This window comes from Macrobrachium rosenbergii, chromosome 28 (assembly GCF_040412425.1).
Source record: "Macrobrachium rosenbergii isolate ZJJX-2024 chromosome 28, ASM4041242v1, whole genome shotgun sequence".
Lineage (NCBI taxonomy): Eukaryota > Metazoa > Arthropoda > Malacostraca > Decapoda > Palaemonidae > Macrobrachium > Macrobrachium rosenbergii.
Window position 1 is genome coordinate 31,839,311 of NC_089768.1, and position 27,684 is coordinate 31,866,994.

At 36.1% G+C, this 27,684-nt stretch overlaps 1 protein-coding gene across 2 annotated transcripts; it reads left to right on the forward strand.

Annotated features, from left to right (window-relative positions):
- Positions 1–4,682: 4,682 nt before the first annotated feature.
- Positions 4,683–26,233, forward strand: LOC136854211 (organic cation transporter protein-like). Of its 2 annotated transcripts, none has more exons than XM_067130534.1 (12): positions 4,683–4,760; positions 12,987–13,232; positions 14,027–14,165; positions 17,686–17,866; positions 18,354–18,457; positions 19,000–19,154; positions 19,776–19,944; positions 21,111–21,258; positions 22,554–22,726; positions 23,991–24,163; positions 24,386–24,570; positions 25,373–26,233. In XM_067130534.1, the coding sequence occupies exons 2-12, from the start codon at positions 13,013–13,015 to the stop codon at positions 25,571–25,573; spliced, it is 1,848 nt and encodes a 615-aa protein (XP_066986635.1). In that variant the 5' UTR covers positions 4,683–4,760; positions 12,987–13,012; the 3' UTR covers positions 25,574–26,233. The 2 variants fall into 2 exon arrangements, with proteins under 2 accessions (XP_066986635.1, XP_066986634.1); XM_067130533.1 differs by having other exon boundaries at positions 4,720–4,835.
- The last annotated feature ends 1,451 nt before the right edge of the window (positions 26,234–27,684 follow it).

Here is a 27,684-nt window from a genome sequence, read left to right on the forward strand (position 1 = left end):
ATTTTCTGCCTTCTTTCTGAACTGAAGCAGACGGCATGAGTAGCGAGCTCATGAACTTATATCTTTGCTGATAAATTCGGGATTTAAACAGTATTTCTATAAATTAAAAGGTAAAATTACTTTTTTGATTTTTTTTTAATTATAAAAGTTTTATCATTAAAACTAATAGGCTTTGTTTTGAAATTCGTAAGCAAACATCGGTTGCCGGTGACGCCATCTTTCATTTATAAATTCGATTCCCTACGAAGTACCGAATAAAAATATCGTTTAGCGAAAAATAAAAGTAAAGTAGCTTTTATTCGCGGTTAATTAACGCTGGTATTTAACAGGTAGCCTTTACTATTCATGAGAAATAAAATAAAGGCTGTTTTTACCCTGAATTTAGGTTAAATTAAGTTTTTTTAACCGTTGATTTTAACTGTTAAATTATTTCTTTTTAATTTGGCCTTAAATACTGTAGCTGTAAATAATGGTAATAATAAAAATTACAATCTTTTTATTTTTGCAAATTAATTCCTTTTTGAAAATATATATATGAAAAACCACTGAAATTTTCTTTTGTCTCCCCCTAAAAACATTAAAAAACCGAAAACATGAAAAAATATAGATACGATTCGTATGAGCTTCCAAACAGCACACCATAAACCGAAGGATCCCTCCGACCGAGTGAAATCTAGGCGGGAAAGTTCTCGTACCTGATTGGCTGTAAATTACGTCATCAACACCACCTCTGATTGGCTACAGTTTGTGTTTACTATCGTTGCGTGTTTCTGCAGACGATTTTTTTCAGTGTGGCCACAATTCCAAATAAGAACTTGCAAATAATTTCCTTTATATGCTTTTTTAAGAGCATTATTATATATAAAAGTTTATGATAGTTATTTGCTTTAATAAATAAGTTTTTTTTAATTAATGATAAGAATTTATAATGGACTTTTTAATGTTGAAAGTACATAGAATCGTCTATGGTTTTCGAGGCAGCCGATGCTGTTTGCAGTGTATCCATACAGAAATGAAAGCTATCCAGAAGGCTCTTCCCTTTCATGCTGTCGTTTAAGTCATTACAGTTGATAAAATTTTCACATATCTATTCAATTAAGAATAAAAAGTTACTGAAACTATTCAAAAACGTAATTTGAAATACGTTAGATACTACAATATAAAGTGGTTTTTAAAGGAGTGTTTGGCAATAATGTAAAGTGTGTATGAAAGGAATGCCATATTTGTTTCCATGGCAACCATTATTTTTTTTACCTTTGAAATAAGAAACTATACATTTGAAGAACTAAATAATCATTATAAATTCTTTTAGAAATATATATTTTTTTATATTAATTATTTTAATTAAATTCAATGGTTAATATTACTTGAAACTGTCAAATAGATAACAAAAAAATAATCTAATTAAGGTATTTATGGTAATGATAAGGCTAGACTGTATACACTACGTCGGCATAATAATTCAGAAATAGAGTACTTGGTAACTTTTATGATTAATATTTGCTATTTAACTTTTATTAAAGAATAATCTAACTCTGAATGGTTCCAATTATACTCTATTTTGGTTATTAAATTAATTGAATAATGAAAATGAAACAAAATAAGACAAAATGATTTTTAAAAACCTCACTGTAATCTTTTTGGATTGTGGCATCTGACAACAATCGGTTGGAACGTCGTCAACATCAGCTGCAGCCAATCACAGCCTGTGTTGATGATGTCATCAGTAACCAATGAGGGTGCAGATAACTTCCCGCCAAGAATGCTGTTTTTCCGAGGGTTCCTCCAACTTATGCTGTGCTGTTGGCGAAAATTTTAGGCGACTCGAAATTTCCTGCTCCAAAAATTTTCAAAATTTGTTTTTGAGTTGAAATCTCTTGTTTATATAAATAAGAAAATGTAAAATGACTTTTCTCTATTAAATTAATTTTTCAAATAGTAAATTTATTGATGATATGCTACAATTTTTCAATAAAAAACTCCAATATGACAAGTTTTTATAATAATAATAATAATAATTATTATTATTTATTATTATTATTATGCGTTTAGAACTTTTTTACAAAATAAAAAGCTGCTCACATTACAATCACAAGCAATATTATGTGTGTGTGTGTGTGTGTGTGTAGTATGTGTGTTACGAATAAACAGAAAAATGCTTGGGATGATCTTCTAATATTAAACTATCTAAGTTCTACTAATTTAATTGCAAATTTACTTAAGTACTAAGCAAAATTTTATACTGGAGCTAATTTTCGTGATTTGCAACTTAAATTTGCTCTCTAGTTGCGAGGAAATTTTCAGAACCCTTTTCAAAAAGGGTGAGATGCAATGGTTGTGAGGAAATGGCTTTGTAACAGAACTCAAGAAGACTCTACAAGCAGACCCTTGCGAGGACGAGGAAAACGCACGTTTAAACAGGTCTCAGAAAACAAGGAGAAAATTAGTGTTATTATATAACCCTTGCAGGAACTACGATCGAAAAGCTCTGAGAGAGAGAAGTTGCTCGGTTCACTCTGAAGAGAACTTCTTTGAAAAAGATTTGTATGGTTGCAATATTCCTGAACCCCAAAGATAATGGAAGAGGACTACAATTAGAGTCTTCCTACTCTGACAAGGAACATTTCAGTTACGTATTTCAAAATATGTATACTTATATATATATATATTGCATACTAAAGGATACCAGCGTGATGCATCCGTGTCTTCTCACCCCACAGAAATTAGTGTTACAAGTACAATCGCACCGATTGCTCTGCCGCGTTGTGATTATTTTGTGCTGTCGTCACATATACGAGTATCTGTCTCAAGGGCCAACGATTTTGAGGCTATTTTGTTGACAGAGTTTACACATCTCGGAAAGATTATTTCTCGGTTATATCTTCGCAGTCGAGTTTCTCTTCATTCAAACGGTTCTTCCCATCCAATACCCTTCTCATAATCTAACAAGTGATTTAATGTTCTTGATAACTCATTGAGTCGTAGATGTTTTGTAGCAATTATAAATTTTGCCAACGTTCGCAACGATGAGCAAATTTTAAGCACGGTTTTAGAAGCGTTTGTAGAGACTTCCATTAATTCGGTTCCTTCTTTCAATTTAGAGAAAAAAAAAAATACATAGATAATCATTAATGCAGCAAAGCACTCCATTAAATTCGGATTTCGTCGTGATATTGAATTCATTCAAACCACAATTCTTTCTGACAAAAAAAAAAAAAAAAAAAAATTCCTTTAAACAAGACCCCCTTCAGAATTAACAGAATTTCAAAGCCTGTGCATCCTTCTGGGGAAAAGGACCCATTCAAAGGATAACTCTACTCCTGAAGGAGCATCGACGGAAAACGACTGCGCCGCCTTTGACCACGGAGGAGGAGAGGACAAAAATTTAAGCGGAGTCTGATTCTGACGCCACAGTTTTCTTAAAATTGCATATAATGACCGAGTTCCCGCTTGATAATCGGTTTTCTGTCTTAAGCAGGTAAGGGTGGACGTGTCCTCAAAACGCAGGTGAAAAAAAAAAAAGGCTGTTATCTCAATGCAACAATAGCAGGATCAAGAAATGGAAATCTCTCTCTCTCTCTCTCGGGAACATTATGCCCGCACAGGCATGGCCTGGTTTCGAAAAGAATAGGACGAGCCTTGGTGTAGCCTACACTCCTTGTCTCGGTAGTTTACAAGTGTTTTCCATTACTTGCACGTAATAATATAAAACCTCACTCTGTCTCTGTTGTAAGTTATAACATAAAATTTCACTCGTACCCTGTTATTATTATTATTATTATTATTATTATTATTATTATTATTATTATTATTATTATTATGATGATGATGATGATGCGCACACATTGCTACGTGGAAAGGAAAAACCTGATTAATCTTGTAAGCAAACTTCGTCGGAATAGAACGGTAATAAATAAGCACAGATGAATAACAAGAAGTAATAAACGAGTAAATGGACGAAAAGCATAGTGACATGTAGATGACATAGATGGAAAAATAAAAAGATAAAAAAAATCATTAATGAATAATGTTGTCATCGGGAAGACAGATCGATTACAGTCGGGGAAAAAATGATCTTTGGCAGATAATGTTGCCCTCACACAAAATTACAGCCTGTACTGCGTTGCGATTTCTGAGGCGAAAGTTGAAATTTAGAATGCAAAAAGCAATTGTACCTTACTCCGAACCTAGTAAAGAACTCATTTCTCCTATTTTGTGCACCCGTCTGTTATTATATCGTCATCATTTTGTAATTATGTATATAAGAGGCACCAGAGAGAACTCTGGTTATTTTCGACCACAGAAGAACGCAAAAATTTCAACGCCGTTCCAAACTCTGCACTGACATCCCAGAGACGCAAAACGAATCGCTCTTGACTTTCTTAAAATGAAACCACTACCTGGACATTCATGAAAGCAGGAAGGACAAACCCGAGACGCAGAACAAGAAAGAAAATGTCATCCTGACTTTCTTAAAATGAAAGCACTACCTGGACATTGATGAAACTAGGAAGAACAAACATGAGACACAGGACAAGGAAGCAATCGTCATTCTTGACAATAAGCAACGAGATATATTTGAACATTCAGAACACCTTTTAAGGGACATCACATGGGTTGAGAAGTCCTTCGGATTTAAGGATGCAGTATGCAGGACCTTCATTCATCCTTTGCTTGCGACCTTCTTAGTCACTGGAAGCCACGCTATACTTGGTAACTCAGAGAGTGAAGAGTTGCACTCGGTCTCGCTCATTCTTCAGGTACTGTCGGTTCGGTTCTGTCAGTCACTGTTTCCGTTTAATCCCGGAGATTACTAGCGACAGACAGAACACACGGTACGTCAGTGTTGTCCTAATAAATGAAGAAAGTGACCTACGTATTTTAGTGCCTTCAGAAAGTGATTTCGATCGACGAAGGGACCTCGCGCATCGTGAGCAAGAGCAGCGCAGTGCGCTTTCCTGATGTCACTTACTTTTCCCCCCGAATTTCGATTCCATTTCAGTGCACTTTGTGCTTGTGAAGGTCTCCCCTATTTTTCGAATGAGCTCTTCTCACGAAACAATCATTGATATTCAATGTGTAGATGACGACTTATGGATGCGAAACGAATGAAAAGAAATTTTGATCGAAAGGCACAAACAAATGTAAATGATCGTTTGATATTTCAGTACCTGGAACTGCATTGCGCTGTGGTATTGTTGAGGGTCAGTTGATAGTAAATGCACAAAAGGATTTTGAACAGCCATGAAAAAACCGCTGGAATGTCATCATACAAATGCACACACACACACACACATATGCTGTATATACATATATGTACATATATATATATATATATATATATATATATATATATATATATATATATATATATATATATATATATATATATATATATATATATATATATATGTGTATATGTGTGTGTATATATGTGTTTGTGTGTGTGTGTGTGTGTGTTGTATGTGTGTTATTTTCATTGAAAGCAATTGCTTTTGTGGCATCAATGAGTTTTTTGCCGGAATCTTCATATCGTCGGAGTTTTTTCTGATTCTCAGGCGTCAATCTTCGGTGAAGAACGCACAAACTTCTTTGTTCCACTCATTGTTTTCTGTCACGACAGTTGTTTCTCCACTCTGTGGCATTTTCAAGTGACTACTGGTTTACAATTTGAATTTACGATCCACAGAGTGGAGAAACAGCTGCCGTGACAGAAACCAATAAATGGAACGAAGAAGTTTGTGTGTTCTTCACCGAAGATTGACGCCTGAGAATCAGAAAAACTCCGACGATATGAAGATTCCGGCAAAAACTCATTGATGCCACAAAAGTAATTGCTTTCAATGAAAATTGTCTTAGAGAAAAACTATGCCTAAAAGTATATATATATACTATATATATATATATATATATATATATATATATATATATATATATATATATATATATATATATATATATATATATATATATATATAATATATATATATATAATAAATCAGGGAAGCTACAAATGTTTAATATCCAATTCACGCTAGCTCGGGAATATTCCCGATGGGGAATTATCACCGAAGGAGAATTTATAAGTGATAAATGGATCGGTACTGCCGGGTCTCGAGTTCTCGACACAGTTACCTTCCAACAACTCCAGTCGACGATCTATCCACTGAGCCATCAAGACCCGGCAGTACCGATCCATTTATCACTTATAAATTCTCCTTCGATGATAATTCCCCATCGGGGATATTCCCGAAGTAGCGTGAATTGGATATTAAACGACATTTGTAGCTTCATGATTGTATATAAAACACGGTGTGATAAAAATTTCATATACTGTATATATATATATATATATATATATATATATATATATATATATATATATATATATATATAAAAAACATTTGGAATGATAATATATGTAATTCATTTTTTTTTTTAGCTAAGCTTTTTTGAGATATTCTGGGCAAAGGTAAATGGAAACAGCGCCTACGTATTCAGCGAGTCAGTGCTGACGAAGGCCCGTCGCCTGTCTCGTTTTCCCATGGAGACACCTTGGGTGTTGTTCTGGCCATGTCACCGGAACTCATCAAGTTCCGGTAGAGCGTCCGTTCATTCGCGAGTTCGCTCTTCATGGGGGTGTCATAGGAAGTGTGAGTTTTCCATTTTGAATACAGGCTAAACATTTGGGACTTTATTCCCTCGTGATAAGATCTGCTTTCCTGGAAGACTTCGTGCACTGCCTGTGAAGTGAGCTGAGACTTTATTTTTCAAAAACCTGAATGGGTTTTAATAACTTTGTTCAACATGCACTGTTACAATGCTTTGAATATCTTTTTCCCCATTTATTTTTATTTGCTATGTCACTTTGATTTTTATTGGATTTCCTGAATTTTGATTTTGCCTGTTTTATTATGTGTGTTTGGGGTAGTAACGTGGGAGATACCCCACATTTATTTTTCTCTGTGCCTATTTTTAAAAGTTTTTCCCTGTTTCCGCAGATGTATTGAAATAGAGGTCAAATAATTGGAGGGGAATGTGACTTATCGTGACTTCGGTTGTGTTTGACTTATTTTGACTCTTATGTTGTGAAGACTCATTTGGTGGAAGTTGTAGCACTATGCTATGTCTTACTTGGTTATTTTTTGGGGTTCCCAAATCTGGGATGTAGATATTCCCATTTCATTTCTATTTTGATTCCAAACTGTTTGCCATTTTAGGCTATAGAATAAACTATATTTTTGTAGACATGCTTTTGTTGAAATTCCTTAGTTCAGTTAGTGACTTGGATAACGAGAGAGAGAGAGAGAGAGAGAGAGAGAGAGAGAGAGAGAGAGAGAGAGAGAGAGAGAGAGAGAGATCTTAAAGAATAACGAAGTATGAGACTATATTAGGTACACATTGCCAGGCACAGAGGCCACGAGACTGCGAAATTAAGGAAGTGTTATCAGGTGTTAGTTGACATTCTAGCCCTTTGCTTGCCAGGCTTCTGGTATTTTCCCCAGTGTTAGTTGGCGACATTCTGGCTTTTGTTTGTTGGGCTTCTTTTGTTTTCCTCAGTGTTGCTTGATGGCACTCTGTCTTTTTGTTTGCCAGTCTTCTGTTGTTTTCCCCAGTATTACTCGTGATTCTGGCTTTTGTTTGTTGGGCTTCTGTTGTTTTCCTCAGTATTACTAGACATTCTGGATTTTGTTTGCCAGGCTTCTGTTGTTTTCCTCAGTATTACTAGACATTCTGAAATTTGTTTGCCAGGTTTCTGTTGTTTTCCTCAGTATTACTAGACATTCTGGATTTTGTTTGCCAGGCTTCTGTTGTTTTCCTCAGTATTACTAGACATTCTGGATTTTGTTTGCCAGGCTTCTGTTGTTTTCCTCAGTATTACTAGACATTCTGGATTTTGTTTGCCAGGCTTCTGTTGTTTTCCTCAGTATTACTAGACATTCTGGATTTTGTTTGCCAGGCTTCTGTTGTTTTCCTCAGTATTACTAGACATTCTGGATTTTGCTTGCCTGGCTTCTGTTGTTTTCCTCAGTGTTACTCGACGACATTCTGGCTTTTCACTTGCTGGGTTTGAGGAAATTCAGACTTTTTCGCTTGCCAGGCTTCTGTTGTTTTCCCCAGTTTCACTCGATCCTCTGGCCTTTTTCTTGCCGGGCATCTGTTGTTTCCCTCAGTGGTATTCTGTCCTTTTGCTTGCTGGGCTTCTGTTGGTTTCTTCAGTGTTACTCGACATCCTGGCATTTTGCTTGCAGGCTCCCGTTGTTGCAAAGAAGAAAATTATTGTTGCCTTCGAGCCTTCCCCAGTGATCCAGCGCTCTGACAACGAAGAAGGCAGTGATCTGCGTAATGTGGAACAGGTGCGGACTCCGACTCGGTTTGAAATTCTTTGGTAATGTGACAAACTTGGAAATTTTCGGTAACAACATCGTAGCCTACGAAAATGATTTGTCTATTGAAGTCCAAACCTGGACGTTGGAATGGCTAAATGTGGATGAAATATCCATCCTATTCGTGCAAGAAAAATGAACGAAATCAGAGTTTTTAAGCAAAATGATACATTTAAAGTAATCTATTAACAAAGTCAGATAACTTTCAACGCTAAAGTTCTTATCATCTGCAGTACGCTGTAAACCTGTCGTTGGCTTAAAATACCTTTCAGAAATTGTTTCTGAAAAGTCCCCTTAAGAAATACACAAATAAATTTCTAGCAAAGTATACATCCCGATTCTCCAATGATTCCTGACTGATAGAAATTTATTGTTTTCTGGACTGTGTACGTACATAACCGTGCATACAAATATGTGAATTTGTATTGTTAATACTTCTGACATTGGATCAAGGACCCACGGGGTGATAAATACTAGTCGATTTAATGGTGAATGGTTAACAGCAGTTGTGCCTAAGATAAAGGTGTGGCGCCGGCAACGTCATCCCCAAAAGCTTGTTGCGAACCAGAATCTCTACCCTTCACGTGTCACCCATTTTAAAGGAAAAGGAAAAAAACACACACACACACACACATATATATATATATATATATATATATATATATATATATATATATATATATATACACACATATATATACATATATATATGTATGTATGCATATATATACATATGTATACATACATACAAAGGTGACGAGAAAATCATCCAGGAAACATCCCAGCCACCACATACAGTACAAGGCTGTCAAGCCTCACAATAATGGTGACTCCTTCCCTCGCCCCACCCCCTAAAAAAAAAATACTGGCCGTGGCCGGCTTAGGGTTGCGGGGGTGGGGAGGGGATGTTTGTTTGGTTGGTTGGGGAAGGGGGGGAGGTTGGAGTGAAGCTTAATACGTAATTCTCAGATGTACTACTTTTCATTCTTCTCCATTATACCCTCCTGTTGAATGCGAGAGAATCACACACACACACACACACATAACTAATCTTTTAATGAATTATTCGATTATCCAACTGTGATTATTTTGAAGAGAGAGAGCTTGCTTAAATTCAGATAAAAGACCAAGGAAAGCCTGCTCTTAGAAATCTCTGGGTATATCATTTAACTTATTAAGGTCTAGGTTACCTTACCTAATGGTCAACTCACCTCGGGTTACTTACAGTAGTTCCATCAGGCCGAGGTGACCTCAGAGTCAGCTTTTCTTTGTTGCATTTTTCGTTGAGATTGACATTCGGCTGTCGGCACAAAGACTTTCCTTTCACATTTTGATTATTGTTCAAATTAGTTCCATTTCGCTAGTTGCTCTTCCTTGCAAGCAAAATTAGAATATGAAGAAATGTGACCATCAACTTGTCCCTTTTTTTTTTTTTTTTTGACACGCTTATCACTACAATCCTTAAAAGAAAGCGAAGAACATATAAAGGAATCTTATTTCTCACGGTACTAAGAGGTAGTGTTTCTTTATACATTCCCCGTCTGGGGCTAAGGATTATTGTGACAAACGTATCCAAAAAGTTGTGAGGAAATCGAGAATTTAAAAGGCCATTATATATATATATATATATATATATATATATATATATATATATATATATATATATATATATATATATATATATATATATATATATATATATATATAAAGATATAAAATATATATATATATAATGAAATGATATAAACGATGAAGAGAAACAATGGAGCGCTGCAAGGCCTTTCGACTTATAGTCCTTTACTTAGCTAAGTAAAGGACCATAAGTCGAAAGGCCTGGCAGCACTCCATTATTTCTCTTTCCTTCGTGGATTTGTCTTTATTTATATATTCATCTCGTTCCATATTTTCGTGATTCAGTTATACACACACACACACACACACACACACACACACACACACATATATATATATATATATATATATATATATATATATATATGTGTGTGTGTGTGTGTGTGTGTGTGTGTGTGTGTGTCTATATGCATATGTATGTAATTGTAATAACCAGAATACCCTCTTGCATAATATGTACATGTAATGTAAACGTATATGATTTCCCGTCAGTTTCTACAACCACAAAGAAAGTCTATTTCATATGGTCTTCTTTCCCCATTACTTGGTATCCATTTTTGTCCTTAAATACAATAGCTCTTGCCTCTGACACTTAAGTTTATCCGTCAACACAGCATTTTATCAACGATCACATTAATTTATTCAACATCAATGTACCTTGAATTGAAATCTTTTCAACAATAAATTCGCCCTTTTCCTCTATTAAAAGTCCTCGAAGCAATGTGTTCTATTTTGTCGCGTGTGTTTGTATTTTATAAAACATTTCAAGCAATAATTAATCATGACATTTTCGACGATGTAAGATACTGCAGATAATTCCCCTGTAAAGGACCTCTCTGATTTGATGCACTTATCCACGCTTCCCTTCTTAACCCATGAATTTGTCCAAATATCTCCTATTCCTTTTCCGCATTCTTACGCATTCTTACACTACAGGATTCATGTAGATACATACATACATACATACATACATACATACATACATACATACATACGTGCACGAACGTGAGTAAAAATGTTGGCAGTACATTGCAATAAGTGGCTCTGCGGGAAAATGTATATTTCTCTTTAAACGGGAGAAATTTGTACAGAAAGAAGTTAAGACGAAGGACACAGCAAAGATAACGTATTCAATCATTTTTCGACTTTTTCCTCATATAATAATAATAATAATAATAATAATAATAATAATAATAATAATAAATAATAATAGGGAGAAGATTAAAAGGATATCAGAAAGCCAAAGACAAAGAATGAGGGTAGAACAAAGTACAAGTAAAACGCAAAGAATACGTTTTTTTACTCACTCCAATTGCATGGCACGTCACAGAAAGTTGGCCGGATACGACGTCACCAGAATTATTTAGGAAGTATTTCTGTATCACAGGTTTTCACCAGAACCCACTTGGACTATTAGTACTCTTAACGCTTTGGCAGTTTAGGACCGGTATTATCAGCTCCTAAAGCAGATAAAGGATCGTGAAAACATGAGTGGAAAGTAATATTTTGCCCTTAAAGTTTAAAAACGAAGAATGTTCGTACAACTGACGATTCGTTTGCCAGATGTATGATGATGATATTTTCCAATTAATCGAATCTCGTATGTTGCAACTTCTAACTCTTATTAAAGGTCAGACCAGCCCAGGAAGGACATAGATGCCATCTGGTGGTGGATATCATCGTGTTTGGAAAAAAATGATTCATTAAACTTTCCATGAGGGATATTGTCGACGTCTGAGAGGTAGAAATGACTTGATCACCTTTCGGATACCTGTGAAACGGGTCTAAGGAGACTGACATGCTCTCTCCACAGGTAATACCTGGCATTATTGAAGGGATAAATCAGAAACACGTACTGTACAGACGGAAGCGTCTGCCTCTTACGTATTCAGTTCAAAACCGTAACAGACTTAGTAATGAACTGTTCTCTTGGCACTGAAGGAACCTTCACTGATGGACTTTTTTTTTTCCTTTCTTCTAGTCACTTGTTTGGTGCTAATGACCCCCGGGATTTCTGATACACTTCTCTTACATTTCAGGAGCTGTTAAGGAGCAAGAGCCTGTGTCGGCTTAATTTTCAAAAAAAAAAAAAAAAAAAAACACTAACAACCTATGCTCTTCAACCTCCATACTGGAAAATATTTTAATCCACATGTACTAGAAGGGAGGCAAAACGTACACACATATATATACCAATATATTTATGTTTATATATATATATATATATATATATATATATATATATATATATATATATATATATATATATATACATATAAATACTGGTAAAACTATTTTAGATGAATTAACATCTAAAAAAATAACCGGCAGAAGATAAAAATAAGAATAAAAAGGAAATTCACTCTGTGGAGACTTGACTTTAAAATTCACGGGTCTCCACAGGGTAAATTATTCACATTCCATTTATATCCACCTCCCCACCCCCTCCTCCTTCTTCTATTTACCTGAAGGGTTCTACCTGGCTCCCTCCATCTCCCAACAACCCTTGGAGCGCCTGACGTATTTGCAAGAGCGTTCGTCTTTTATTTATTTATTTATTTTATTCTATTTATTTATTGTAATTCCGTATGTCATTGCGGCCTCGCTTAGAAATCTGACTTTTGTTGTTTTCTCTTGTCTATTAATTATGGGGTTCTTGAAGATGTTCTTTCTTTAATCTTCTAAAGACAGGGGATAATTGAAATCTGATGGGGATTATTCTTTTACAGTATATATATATACATATATATAATATATATATATATATATATATATATATATATATACATATATATATATATATAATTTATATATATATATATATATATATATATATATATATATATATATATATATATATATATACTCGTATTGTGTGTGTATGTGTGAGCGAGTGAGGTCACGTGTTTAGAAATTATGACCTCTTTCTCTCTCTATGTATATTTTTGCCATTGTATTTTTCTTTAGTCTTCCAATTTCCAAGAACAAAAATCATGGAGAACGGGAGTCCCCAAGGCAACGCTGGTGTCGAGCCGGAAGGCGAGAGAGACCCCCTCGAAGAATTGGTGCATGTGAGCAAAAACGGGACGCCTGGTGAATTCAGACTGGACGAACGCGGCGCTGTCGTGGGAATATCCAGCTTCGAGGATCTGCTGGAGCTAATCAATCCCGTCGGTCGGTGGAACGTCGCCACGTTAATGCTCTGCTGTTTGGGTAAATGCTGAAAGGAATGAAATGACTTCTTTCAATGAGTTATTGATATTCCGATTTTTTTTTTATATTATCATATCTGAAAAATTAAATTCCTCTTATGAAACGGAGAGTAGTTTCATTTCACTTTTTGTATCTATTTGAATAAAAGAAATTTTTTCTGTTGTTTAAGTTGTGTGTGATATAATTCTGATATCTTAGATATTTTCCAGAAAAAAAATAACTCCTTTGACCTATTGCTGATTACATTTTACTCTGCTTTCTCAACCAATTTTTCTTAAAAAAAAAAACACTTTGTTTTAAACTTTCCCTTGGCGGGGGGGGGGGAATACCATCAGTTCACCTCACGCGACTGCAATGCAGCCATTACTTACTGTTCTTTGCAGCGTCCTTTCGGTCCCTAGCTGCAACCCCCTTTTACTGTACTTCCGTTTATATTATCTTTCTTCCATCTTACTTTCCTCAACCGTGTCCTAACAATTGTTTCATAGTGCAACTGCGAGTTCCCCTCCTGTTACACCTTTAAAACCTTCTTACTCTCAATTTCCTTTTCATCGCTGAATGACCTCATAAGTTCCAGCCCTTGGCCTAAACTTGATAATCCATTCCAAAGTTAAAGTTTAGCAAGCCATTTGACTCCTGTCGTCAAGATGAAAAAAAAAAAAAAAAGAGTAGTCTATCCCATTTAATGAAATACTCTGATTTCTTCATAAAGATAATTGAAATATCTCTTTGATGAAATGCTCTGGTTAGCTCAAAAGATCATTAAAATATCTCTCACTTGAATTTCTGAACAGCCGCATTCATCTTCCCCTTCCAAACAATCACCTACCAGTTCCTGGGAAGTACCCCCGAGTACTGGTGCCACGTGCCAGCACTCACCAGTGCTAACTGGACGCAAGACCAGATCCGGAATCTTGCCATTCCTATACACAGGTAAGTAAAATGCCTTTTTCTTTCTGGTACAATTGCGCTAGAATATTCTGCATCACTTTACGAAATGTATCGTTTAGATCTTATTTCTTTTTTTTTTACATTCCATATATTAATTAGTTTGAGAAAAGCTTTTTATAATATGAAAATTAGAATCAATTATAACAAGTAAAAAATAAATCTGCAAAAAAATTCCTTGTTTTACGCAAGTTTTTGAGTATTTGTCCGAATCATTATGAAATATTTCATTTTGTTTAGCTATGAACAGGTCTCCCAACATACCTTCTTAACCTCAACTACATAAAGTTCGTTTGACTAAAGGGCGGTAAAATGCATAGAAGTAGGAGGTTCGGTTGGCACGCCTGTAACGCCGACGGTTGAGTAGACCAGATTGTACACACAGTAACTTCTAAATACTACATATGCCAATTTTCATTTTAATATAGAAAACGTTGAATTGGAACAGAATATTTTTTACAAATATGAAGGAGAAATCAGATATATCAGATAAGGACACTGCGAATATTGCTTTTGCAAATGAATGGCCTAAGGGGAGTCACATAGGCCTAGAATGAATGGTAACTGGCAACGTCGTGTGTGAATGAAGTTAACGGTGCTTTTTTGGGGATACACTAAAATTTAATATCAGGATATGAATAGCATTCATGAACTGAAACTGGGTACAGAAACCACTTTTATTGAATACGTAAATGGGGTAAACATAATTTAATATTCACTGTTGTTTTTCTTTAATTGTGTTCGAGAGAATATATGGACTTATCTTCAGACGTTGTTGTTCTTTAATTACACTCGAAAGCATTTATTGAAGTTTTATTCGTTAATATTTTTCTACGACATGAAATTTTTTAATGTTACGTTTCAATCTCTTGCTCACTATCAATATTATCTACCAACCATTATGGATGTTAATAACATATGGAAATGCATTATTTTTGTTTTTCTGTTTCACCTCATTATGGAGAGTACAAAGAACAATTCAGTCCTCAACCATACGGTTTCAGAATTAGGTCAAATGGACAATACGAGGAGGCCCTTCAACACTGAAATGATTAGTTACATATTTGCATCATGGCTGTAAAAGAATGTAGGCTATTATTGACTATGAAAATCTAATACCACACAAATCCTTATCAACAAAATAATACTGCATAATTATGGAGTTCGCTACCTGTCACAGATCAGGAAAGGACCATTAGGCCTAGCCAAACATTCATAGGTGAATATTCAAAATTTTTTTTTATATTTTGATTATGAAAATAAACAAAATGTAATAAATAGTTTTGTTTTTAACTCTGTATACGCAAAACATATAGGCGTACGAATTTTGAATGCTAAAATAAAAACCTCTTCAGACCGAAGAAAATGGTGTGAGCCGAGTTACAGAAAAAAAAACATACAAAAGAACGGTTATAATTTTAATTTCCTTTAAGTGGAATATTACTTAGCTCGGCTACCAGGATACGCATTGCCTGCATAGTATCCATTAGCAAGCGACTTGTTCGGTGGTTTTATATCATGCAGCCTTCTGCAGGAACAGGATCCTGCTCTAGGGAAGCTCAGTCTTAACTGCCTGTCACACACGGTTAGTCTGTCATCATGTCACATCATGCGCCTGCGCCGCCTGGCCAACATTTGCCAGATATCTCTTGCTGAATACTGCCAAATGCCTTTTAACTGAAACATTAAAGGAATTAATGCAATCTTTTGTATCCCGATGGTACAGGTAATAGTAGACTATTGTTTGCACGTCTGAAAAATTATAGACTACTGTTTGCATGTCTGAAAAATTATAGACTCGTTTGCATGTCTAAAAATTTATAGACTTGTTTGCATGTCTACAATATTATGGACTATTATTTGTACGTCTGAAAAACTATCGAATATTGTTTCCATGCCAGAAAAATGACAGACTACTGTTAGCATGTCTGAAAAATTATAGACTACTGTTAGCATGTCTGAAAAATTATAGACTATACTGTCTGCATGCCAGAAAAATGATAGACTACTGTCAGCATGTCTGAAAAATTACAGATTAATGACAGCATGTCTGAAAAATTATAGACTTTTATTTACGTCAGAAAAATTATGGACTATTATTTGTATGTCTGAAAAACTGTAGACTATTGTTTGTATGTCTGGCACATGCAATTTGCAAGATGATGGCACCGTTGAGCTACAGGTATTTTCATACAACCCGAGATCTGCAAAGCAGGGAATGTCGTAACGCACGTAGGGAAAACGACACAGGTGAATTTAATTTGGAATACGTAAGCAAAATGGCAAAGTATAACACGAATCAATAAACTTTATCAGCGAATATATTGAAACCACTAAATTAACACTGAATTTTAACACTGTCGTTCGAAACGCAAACCAAGACTAACACTGGTATTCCAAGATTTATAAAACAAATACACCACAGTCGAAATCAATGGAAACTCTGAGGGAGAATTTGAAAGGGAATGGATATGAGAACAGGGGAACGGGTGGAAAAACGTAATAGTAAAAAGGGAAAATGGTGAAGCCGGACAAACAACTTCCAATCACTTTACCTTGGCCCGTGGACAAGACGTGAGTAGATCAGAGCCAATTCTCCGTTGCAGGGACAACCATGGAGCACATCGTGTATTGTTCCCCACCGTAGAGGAATTAGATAAGAAATTGAAAAAAGCTGTTTAGGGATACGGAGTCATCAGAGCTCGGGTTCCAAGACGGATAGGTAGGAACTTCTTCAGAGTGACAGCGTCACAGAGACGTCTAGTGGGGACTCATTCAGAGTCCCTATCCGACAGGATATGTGATAGAGAGACATCAAAGAACTTACTAACAAGGAATGGTCTGTCGAGGCTAGTTTTATACCACTCCAACTCTGATGGTGGTTCAAGCAATAGAAGGACAATGAAAAATTAACTAGATTCGAGAGGTGAGACTTAAAGGGTGGAGACATAGGTGTGGGTCAGGTCAAGTGGCGAATTATCCCTCATAATGATTCTCAGGGAAATTGACTGGGGACTGTTTTAATGGTGTTGGAGGGTGTGAAGTCTCAAAGGGTTCTCTTAATGTGAAAAGGGATCGCTACCTATCCCGCAAGCGGAGATTATCAGATTGGGCCAGGTGTCTTAATTACTTTGGGGACGTTCGCACCATGTCGGGGTTTGAACTCAAAGGGCTCTTCTTCCAAAGTCCTTCTGACAGGACATTAAAATGGCGTTGATGCAGGTGGCTGAATTACCTGCTCATTTGTACCTCGGTAGCCATAAGGGATAAAGAAGTGGCATGGGAGAAACGTCAGTTGACTTCACACAAACACGGAAAAAGCAAAAAACAAACGATCAAGAGGACGTTTGTAACAATATATATATATATATATATATATATATATATATATATATATATATATATATATATGTATATAGATAGATAGACAGATAGATAAATAGATAGATAAACATAAAGCCTTACTATTCTAATAATGTTCAATCAAATTTTATTTTTTTCGTAGCAACGACACAGACGAGAAAAACTGCAAATTCTACAACTACAACTACACGAAAGCCGTCGAACTCGGCTACGAAGCCGCCATGGAAAACCCGGATTCGATCTCCATCGGGGACGGAAGCCCCATTTACTGTCAGTCTCGAGACTTCAACATCAGCCATTACAGCCTGACGCTTGTCGCCGAGGTAAGGTGGTAAAAAAGTATCATAATTACACTTTTATATTCTAAGACTTTAGATTTATCTTATACGATACTTAGCTTCACTGAATGACAATCTTCCTAAATGGGGTATATTAAAGGATCAAGGAAACACAGAGGATGGGAAGGAGTTCTGAAATTTCAGTGTGAACGGAGATAGCCTCTAATCAAATAATTAAAATCTTCGAATTACTTTATTATAATTACCCTAATTACTGTTATTACCATCATGATTATTATTGTTTTTGTTGGATGCAAAGCGTCTATAGAGGCAGACAAGAAGTCTAAGATCTTCATTATCGTACACTGGTAACCAAGAGGCCAACGGTACGTCCGATTTCTCAACGGTAGGTTGCCACGTTACGACAATGAGTCGTTTAGAATCGCTGACCGCATTTACGATATTTAAAAAATGTAATCAGTCTACGAGCTATAAGGAATAAGCATTTGATAGGGGACCTTTCTTTCTCCAGTGGGATTTAGTGTGTGAAAGGAGAGCCATTTATTCTACAACGCAGTCTGCTTCTCAAATCGGCATCCTTCTGGGAGCTTTGATCTTTGGCTACTGCATGGATGAGTGAGTATTATTCACGTGTGTTTCGAGAATTTGGATTTTCTTTTGCTGTTCTGCCAGAATAATCTGTGTTCTCGTTCATCTCAAAATATTTCCTTTGCAGAGGTAGTAGTATGTGCAATCTGAATTGTGAGCTACAGAATATTTATTGTATATAGCTGCAAAGGAAGGTATTTCTTGACTTTACATAAACACACACATATACATACACACACACACACACACACATATATATATGTGTGTGTGTGTGTGTGTGTACAAATGAACTTTTACCTGAAAATTGTAGAAGTGTAGCTTGGATAAAAATTAATATACTGTATATATACTATATATATATATATGTATATATACATGCTATACTCCTTTTACGTGACAATTGTAGAAGTGTAGCTTGGATACAAATTAAGATATATATATATATATATATATATATATATATATATATATATATATATATACACACACATATACACACGTTCTTTACAACACATGGTCACTTACTTCCACTTTTGCTCATCACCTCATTTCCCACAATTTCCCACCAGGTTCGGCCGTCGACCTGTCATCCTGATGTGCACTGTACTGTGCTTACTCTTTTCCCTGGGTGCAGCTGCTTCCCCTGGGGTCACACTCTACATCATCCTGAGAATTGCAGTGTCTTTCTTCAACGTTGGATTTTACACAGGGTGCTTTGTTCAAGGTAGGCAGAAAGTGACCTCAGATGGGAGGTGTTTGCAACACATGATGTCCTTTTCCCACAATTTCCCACCAGGTAATGACAGAGTTTATCTTATATTGGTGGTTTTGCCAGAATTATTATTATTATTATTATTATTATTATTATTATTATTATTATTATTATTATTATTATAGTTATTATTATTATTATTATTATTATTATTATTATTATTATAGTTATTATTATTATTATTATTATTATTATTATTATTAATATTATTATCAATACAAATCAACAAGCAATTATAAGGTTCCTCGAATGAAAGCCATGGACCCATTTGTCACAGCCCCTGGCTTTCAGAATCCTAATTTCGTTTGTAATGTGAGGTAAAAATTTATTAACATTATGATTATCATTATTCTAAATGCCCACATAATTCATTCTGACCCACCTAAAAAAAAGAAAAAACTATCTAGAAAGCCATCAACCATAACAAAAAATACCGTCGAAAAATAAATGAACAGAATAGCGCAAGCAACTAAGCGAACAGACATGTTAACATGCCCTGGTTGCAAGTCTTTGACGAGGCAGGCGCCAACTGTCGCAAAGCCTACCCAGAGATTTCTTTCGCTGCTTTTACAGTCATGGAATTGTGTTCAGTGACTCAGCGGTCTTCGGTTGGAAGTCTCGGAGGCATGCCCTGGTCCCTTGGGTACATGGTCGTGCCGGGCATAGCGTATGTCGTCCGACCCTGGAGATGGCTTCAAGTCATGTATTCGCTGCCCACGATCTCTCTGTTTTCGACTTACTGGTAAGCAGCGAAGACCCTTTTCTATTTAGCATGATTTGGTGAATGGGATTAGACCTGTCTCAAGTACGCTTGTCACGTTCGTCCATTTGAAAAGTGTCTGACAGCTGCTGTTCAGATGCTTCGGCGCTGAAAGCCGACCTCATACGTTTGGAGAAATGTCTGTGATCTTCAAAACACTGAATTTGCAAATAGCAACACACGGACAGAGGGCGTGATCTAGAACGAATAGAATGGAGACACAATGCATGATAAAAACGGAGTTGGAAGACAATCTAGAATACGTGTCTGGAAGACATAAGCATGCATAAAAGGTGGTTGGAAGTCGTTAGCAATAGCTAGAAATGGCTAAGAATCTCAAGAGTAACGTGTTTGGAAGACATAACCTTTCACAGAAGATGACTCTTACTCATCATCTTTCGCAGAAAAAGTTTGTAAGTCATAAACCTTTATAGAAGAAGGTGGTAAGTCATAGTCTATCTCAAAAGATGGCTGTAAGTCATAGCCTTTTACAGAAGCATGTTGCAAGTCCCAGTCTTTATAAATGGAGGGGGTAAGTCACACACTTCTATAGAAGAGGTAAGTCGTAACCTTGTACAGTAGAAGGCTGTCAGTCATATAATACTTAAAAGAAGAAGGTTGTAAATCTCAACCTTTTATAGAAGGTGGTAAGTCATAATCTTTCACAAAAGATGGCTGTAAGTCATAGTCTTTGCAGAAGCAGGACGCAAGTAATAATCTTTTGTAGAAGAAGGTTGTAAGTCATAACCTTTATATAGAAGAGGGCAGTCTGTCATAATATTTAAAAGAAGGAGGTTGTAAGTCATAATCTTTTATAGGAGAAGGTTGTAAGTCATAACCTTTTACAGAAGAAGGCTGTAAGTCAATCTTTTATAGAAGAATGCTGTCAGTCATAATATCTTATAGAAAAGGATGGAAGTCAATCTTTTATAGAAGAATGCTGTCAGTCATAATATCTTATAGAAAAGGATGGAAGTCAATCTTTTATAGAAGGCTGTCAATCATATAATCTCTTATAGGAGCAGGTTGTAAGTAACAATCTAGAATAACAGGCAGCTTGAAGACATACCCTGGAATAAAATGTTGTCAGAAGACAAATTGGAATGAAAACTCACGACCGAGTCACATCCCAGTTTTTGAAAATTCAGGTTCCTGCCGGAATCGCCACGTTGGCTCATCTCTCAGGGGCGCCACGAGGAAGCGGTCGAGATCTTCTCGAGGGCTGCCAAAGTGAACGGTCGCGTCCTCCCACCTTCAGAAGCGCTCGTCAAGTCTTTGCAAAAAATCGCCCCATCGGTAAGTCCGCCCAATTGCTGTTCAGTTTTCCGTTTTTTCACTTACTGTTCGAGGAGGAAATTTTCGTGATTATTTTGTCGGTGGATACTGATATTCATCTGTTTACGTACATGCATACTTCCACACACAAACACACACACATATATATATAAACATTAAGCTACAAATGTCATTTAAAATCCAGTTCGCTCTAGTGGTGAAGCATTCTTCACTGGGGTGGTTGACAATTGCCTTCAGTGGTTCGAGTCCATCAGGAGACTACCAATTATCGACTAAAATTCCCCTCCACTATTTCCGAGGTAGAGCGCATTGGACATCAAGCGACATTTGTAGCAAGCCATGAATGAGCGAGGTGGATACCCGCTGTCTCCAACCGCGGGAAATACCAGCGTCGACATAGAAGACACTTGCACACGAAGCTACGTTTTCACAGGCCGGCAATTAGTCAGCTTGATCATATATATATATATATATATATATATATATATATATATATATATATATATATATATATATATATATATATATATATATATATATATATATATATATATATATATATCAGAAAGCTACAAATGTCCTTTAATATCAATTCACTCTGCCTCGGAAGTAATATATTTTCATATATGTTACCGAAGGAATTTTTTAGTTGATAATTATTCCCTTCGGTAACATATATGAAAATATATTACTTCCGAGGCAGAGTGAATTGATATTAAAGGACGTTTGTAGCTTTCTGATTGTATATGAATCACGGTGATGTGATAAATAGTCATATATATATATATATATATATATATATATATATATATATATATATATATATATATATATATATATATATATATATATATATATATATATATATATATATATATATATATCAAGATAATAACTGAATCATTACGGAAAACTTATAACAACGTGATATTTTTCCTTTTATCATTTATATAGTCTGATTTTCATGCAGAATATTTTGTGGCCTATATCGTATCTAGGATTACAGACATATGGATATTAGGGTCTCTCCTTGTATTCCTGGGTCTCTTTCCATGATTCATTTCGTCCTCACGAAACGAAAAACCAGTCCTGCTAAAAAATAAATGTTTTCTCAGTTAAATGGTTATTCCAACCAGTTTTTTGAGCAAAAATGTAATCTGGATGTGTTTGTGTCACCCCAATTCATATATGGATATGGGAGAATTTTCTCGAGAAAAAGTTAGTTAACAAAATGAGGATGCAGTCTATTTAAATCAGAAAATCACAAATGACTTTTTATTCATTCTTTTGTTCAGCAAAAGGCAACGAAACCTGAGAAGCCCTCAAGAAGGCTACTTTCAATCCTCAAACATTTTGTGGTATTGCTGACGAAAAAGGAACACAGAGTGAAGATCCTCGTCAACTACTTCTGCTGGTGTGCCGTGTCTATGGTGTACTATGGCGTTTCACTCAACTCGGGGAACCTCAGGTAAGGCCGGGTTAATTTGTGGTTTACAGGTGTCATTATAAAATGGTAACAAACACAGGCAGTAAATGAAACAATTCTCAGGAGTGTGATACCTGAATCTGTGATCCAAATTGTACGACGAACGATTAAGAAGTCACAGTTACGTAACCCAATACTGGCGAATTAGCATTCATTGGATAAATGACCGTGAATTAACGCTAAAGTAAATGTGACTAGCTAATCATCATTAAGTGGCGTGTAACAAACAAATACTCGTTTGGTTATACATATGGCGAATCTTTTACTTGTTATACTCGAATAGCAAATTATCTTATTATGGAGAATGCGTAGAAATACTGCTGACATTAATATCATCTGGAAAAATTGTAGAATCTGTTACATACATCTTCATTAATAGGGGCTTTTCTTATCTGTTAAACTACACTGGTTAAGTATACCTTAGTTAGGCTTTTAATTAAGAGAAGCCTAACTAAGGTATACTTAGCCAGTGTAGTTCAACAGATAAGAAAAGTCCCTATTAATAAAGATATATGTAACAGATTCTACAATTTTTCCAAATGATATTAACGTCGGCAGCATTCTACGCATTCTCCATAATAAGGTAATTTGCTACGGATGCAATATAATGTAATTTAGTCTTTAACACAAACACCCTAGAAATTAGTGCCAAACTAGACAGAATCTGAGCTCAGTCTCTTTAACATTTTAGTTTGTACCTCGAGGAATTAGATGCATGATGATATTTTCATGACATGACATTTCAGATAAATAAATATCAGCTCAGAGCAGTTCTCAGAATCCTAGATTTGTTTGAAAATCCTATCAAACCTAAAAATGAATGTTATTATTATTATTATTATTATTATTATTATTATTATTATTATTATTATTCAGAAGATAGACCCTATTCATCCTGAACAAGCCCACCAAAGGGGCCACTGACTTGAAATTCAAGCTTCCACACAACAAGGTGTCCATTTGAAAGAAGTAACGGAAGGGAATAGGAACTACAGAAAGAAGAGATCAGTTTCTGGAAAAGAAAAATAATTAGAAAGTTGACAAATAAATGCATAAACTTGTAAGTAAATAATAACAGACAAAGAGACTTGCTTTAGAGCAGTAATGCATTGCGTCTTTCTTGAACTTTCGAGGTTCCAATTACCTAACACCCGCAGAGAGAGACTGTTCCACAGTTTAGTATTTACTTACTTTATTTACTTACTTTAACCTTCTCGTTTTCTTTACTTTACCTTCTTGTTTTCAGTACGGATCCTTACTTGTACATGCTCCTGGGAGGTCTAGTGGAAATTCCTTCCTACTTCACGGAGTGGTTCCTGATATGCCGTCTGGGAAGAAGAAACGGCCTTATGATCTGTTACGCAATCTGTGGCATCTCCATCTCCGCCGTCGCCATCTTATTAGCTGAGGAAGATGAAGGTGAATGAAACTTGAGCAGCTGAGTGATGAATGCTAACAAATTCACAATATCGAGATTCAATCATTGTTCATTAAAGATCCACATCACTGGTTATAAACTGTGAAATTGCCGTTAGCTCTAAGATATCTTTGTTACTTATTTTTTGGACCCACCAAAGTGTCTGTTAGGCTGAGGTGCGAAAGTGAACTTTTTTTTTTTTTTTTTTCATCGTAACGTTACAGTATCCTACGGCTTCCTGATGTTCTTCTCCCTGACCGGGAAGATGGCGATCAATATGGCTTTCGGCATAGTGTACGTGTACTCGGCGGAGCTCTTCCCGACGCGGTACAGGACCCTGGCGGTCGGCCAGTCCAGCATGATGGCCCGCGTCGGGAGCATCGCTTCGCCCTACGTCAACGACATCCTGGTGGGTGTCCTTCCTTCTGGAAGGAGTCATACCTTTTTTATTCTGTCATGACGCTTGAATCGGAATGACAAAGTCATAACGCAACATAACGGCATGGTTTATCTTTTCTAAAGATTAAATTTTTGTTTAATGGAGTTTGATTGGTATTGCATTCAGCAGACTTAGAGCTTGAAGGAAATTCTGTTCATTATATTCCTCCTTTTTGAACAACAATAATTAAAAAATTTTTTTTATATTTGAGATGGATGTTAAGGCAATTTGATAAGTCATGAAATGAACTTCAAATAACGGACATTATTGATTCCAAAATGCCGGCAAAAATTGTTAAAAATTCTGTCCCTACACAGTGTCTTTTGTAACAACCCACTGGACAGTTCGTAGATTTTTTAACCTATTAATATTTTCCCAGTTTTTTTAAATTTATCTTTTATCTTTATTTGTGATTTATTGAATCCTGCCGCTGCTCAGAAACTTCTCCAGTTTCTCAATTATTAGTATTATTCAGAAGATAGGCCCTATTCACATGGAACAAGCCTACAGGGGCCGTTGACTTGAAATTCAAGCTTCCAAAGAATATGGTGTTCATTTGAAAGAAGTTAAAGAAGACAGCTGGAAATACTGAAAGAAGGAATCAGTTATTAGAAAAGAAAAAAGATACATTAATTAATTAACAGACGAAAAGACAAAAACATAAATAAATGATTAACATACAAGGTGAACTGTTTTGAGGTTGTAATGCATATTCTGAAGGCCACCACAGAAAATGCTGACTCTCTTCAACTTACCATTGACACCTCCACAGGGCGCTGCCATCACCTGGGGTCCCTCGTTACTTTTCTCCGTGATGTCAGTGGCTGCCGCAGCACTGTGCCTCCTGCTGCCCGAGACCAGAGACTCCATCACGGAGGAACAGGCGGCGCCGTCGGGAAAGCAAGACTCGAGTGGCAGCGTCCAGGTCCAGCGGAAAAATGCCAATTCCAACGAGGCCTTTGAGGCTGACTGAAATGTCAAGTTACTACAAAATCTTTTTTTTTTTTTTGTGGTTTTGTCTTATTTATGGATAACCCCATCCTCACCTTTCTGTCTATAGACTGTTACTGAATTATCACGAATTCATTATTTGGTTACCTGAATATGATAATGGAGTGGTGAATATTCTTATCATATTCATCTCTCAACGTTATCTACAGGTGGAAAGTACTGTGAGAATTAAGCCTGATTACTTGCACAATTGTACTGTGCATTCATACAAAGTATAACAGGACCTCGCTGAAACACGATGGTATCTAACTGAGATTTTATTCACCAAAGGCTACAAGCTTTCAAGGTCTAAGTGTCCCCATCGTCCGGTAGCCGTAGAATGACCAGACACGAGTTGTTGCTGCATTTACAGTCTTTCGTAAGGGTCACTGAGACCACTGAAATTTTGAACAGATTTTGATTTTGCATTACCTGCTGTACATTCGCGTCAGCTATCTTTCCACTTATCGTCTGTATATAGGGGTGACCGTGAATTATATATGTCTGTTATTCGATGTTTTTCCTCTCCTTTTTTTTCATATAAAGCTGGAAAGTGACCTTTATGTAGCATTTGAATCCATTCGGCTTCTCATTACGTCACACATATTATGTAGAGGTGCCATTAAAGGAGTATACAAAGGCATCTTTGTTGACTTCATCAATATCCTTTAGTAATAAGATCTGTAGATCAGAAGATTCCACAACTACTCTAGGCAAGCTATTCCACTTTTCAGTTGTAGCCAAGATAAAACTCCTACCAAACCGAGTACTGTTAAACCTGATGCTAGTGTGTCTTTTCTGGTATCAGGTTTAATACTAGTCAGTTTGCTAGGAGCTTTATCTTGGCTACAACGAAGATGTGAAATAGCTTTTCTGGTTCAGTTGTGGAATCTTCTGAGCTCCAAACATTCAAGCGGGGAGCAGGTTCATTCCTGCTCCCTGGTGACGCCTCCTGAATTTCAGGTGTATCGGTTTTATTTCCTGTTCCCCCATATTCACTTATTTACCTCCTTTCCCTATAACTTGTCTCTTTTTGCTGATAATTTAAAGAGAGAAAGAAAGATAGCTCTGCCTATAGTGGAACTCCCAACATCTCCTGTTAATCTTTCCTCTTTGTTAAAGCCTACTATAACTATCCCGCACTGTACTAAATTAAGTATACCTTAGTTTTACCAGACCACTGAGCTGCTTAACAGATCTCCTAGGGTTGGCCCGAAGGATTAGATTTACTTTTACGTGGCTAAGAACCAATTGGTTACTTAGCAACGGGACCTACAGCTTATTGTGGAATCCGAACCACATTATAGCGAGAAATGAATTTCTATCACCAGAAATAAATTCCTCTAACTCTTCATCAGCTGGCGGGGGAACTGAACTCCGGCTCTTCGGGTGACAGTCCGAACTCAACCGACTCAGCCAACGAAGGGCTCCGCACTGAACTATCCTGACCTGTATGTCACTGCCTGTCACAAAGGTATATTTTGACTTCATTTAAAAGCCTCTGTGAAATCATGTAAACCATATTAGCTCAATCTCTTGGAATGTGAATTCAGTTGAAGAAACTAAGATATCGGTTTTCAGTAAAATACTGATGCCCTCGGAGACTTCAGTACTTAATATATACAAGGATATCCTTCAGCTACATTTATTTACTGTCAAAAGTTGAGCATATCACTTTTATGAGAAGGAACTCAAAAATCGTCATTGGAATGGATCTTTAACCTTTAATTTAGAATTAGAAATGTGAAAAAAATATGAAAATAGAAGTCTAGATATTGGCATTTACTGAAACTTGACTTGGGTTCATCCGGGATTGATGACGTCATCCATGACGTAAGATGGGCGGAGAGTGAAAACATGGAAGCCCTCTGGACAAAATTAACATGTTAAATTGAAACATTTAAAGAGCTTTCCGACAACTAGAAAACACAAGATATATGAAGCCTGGAGTTAGACCTTTGTTGCTATCCCGTGCAAAACTGAGGCGCAGTTGTAATTCTCTCTCTCTCTCTCTCTCTCTCTCTCTCTCTCTCTCTCTCTCTCTCTCTCTCTCTCTCTCTCTCTCACACACACACACACATCTCAAAAAATGTA

Bases quoted from the DNA above. Each gene is read 5' to 3' on its own strand.
- LOC136854211 (XM_067130534.1), top strand. From the start codon at position 13,013: ATGGAGAACGGGAGTCCCCAAGGCAACGCTGGTGTCGAGCCGGAAGGC. The intron at 13,233-14,026 runs GTAAATGCTGAA...ATTTCTGAACAG, and splicing joins GTTAATGCTCTGCTGTTTGG to CCGCATTCATCTTCCCCTTC. The intron at 17,867-18,353 runs GTAAGGTGGTAA...TTCTTTCTCCAG, and splicing joins GCCTGACGCTTGTCGCCGAG to TGGGATTTAGTGTGTGAAAG.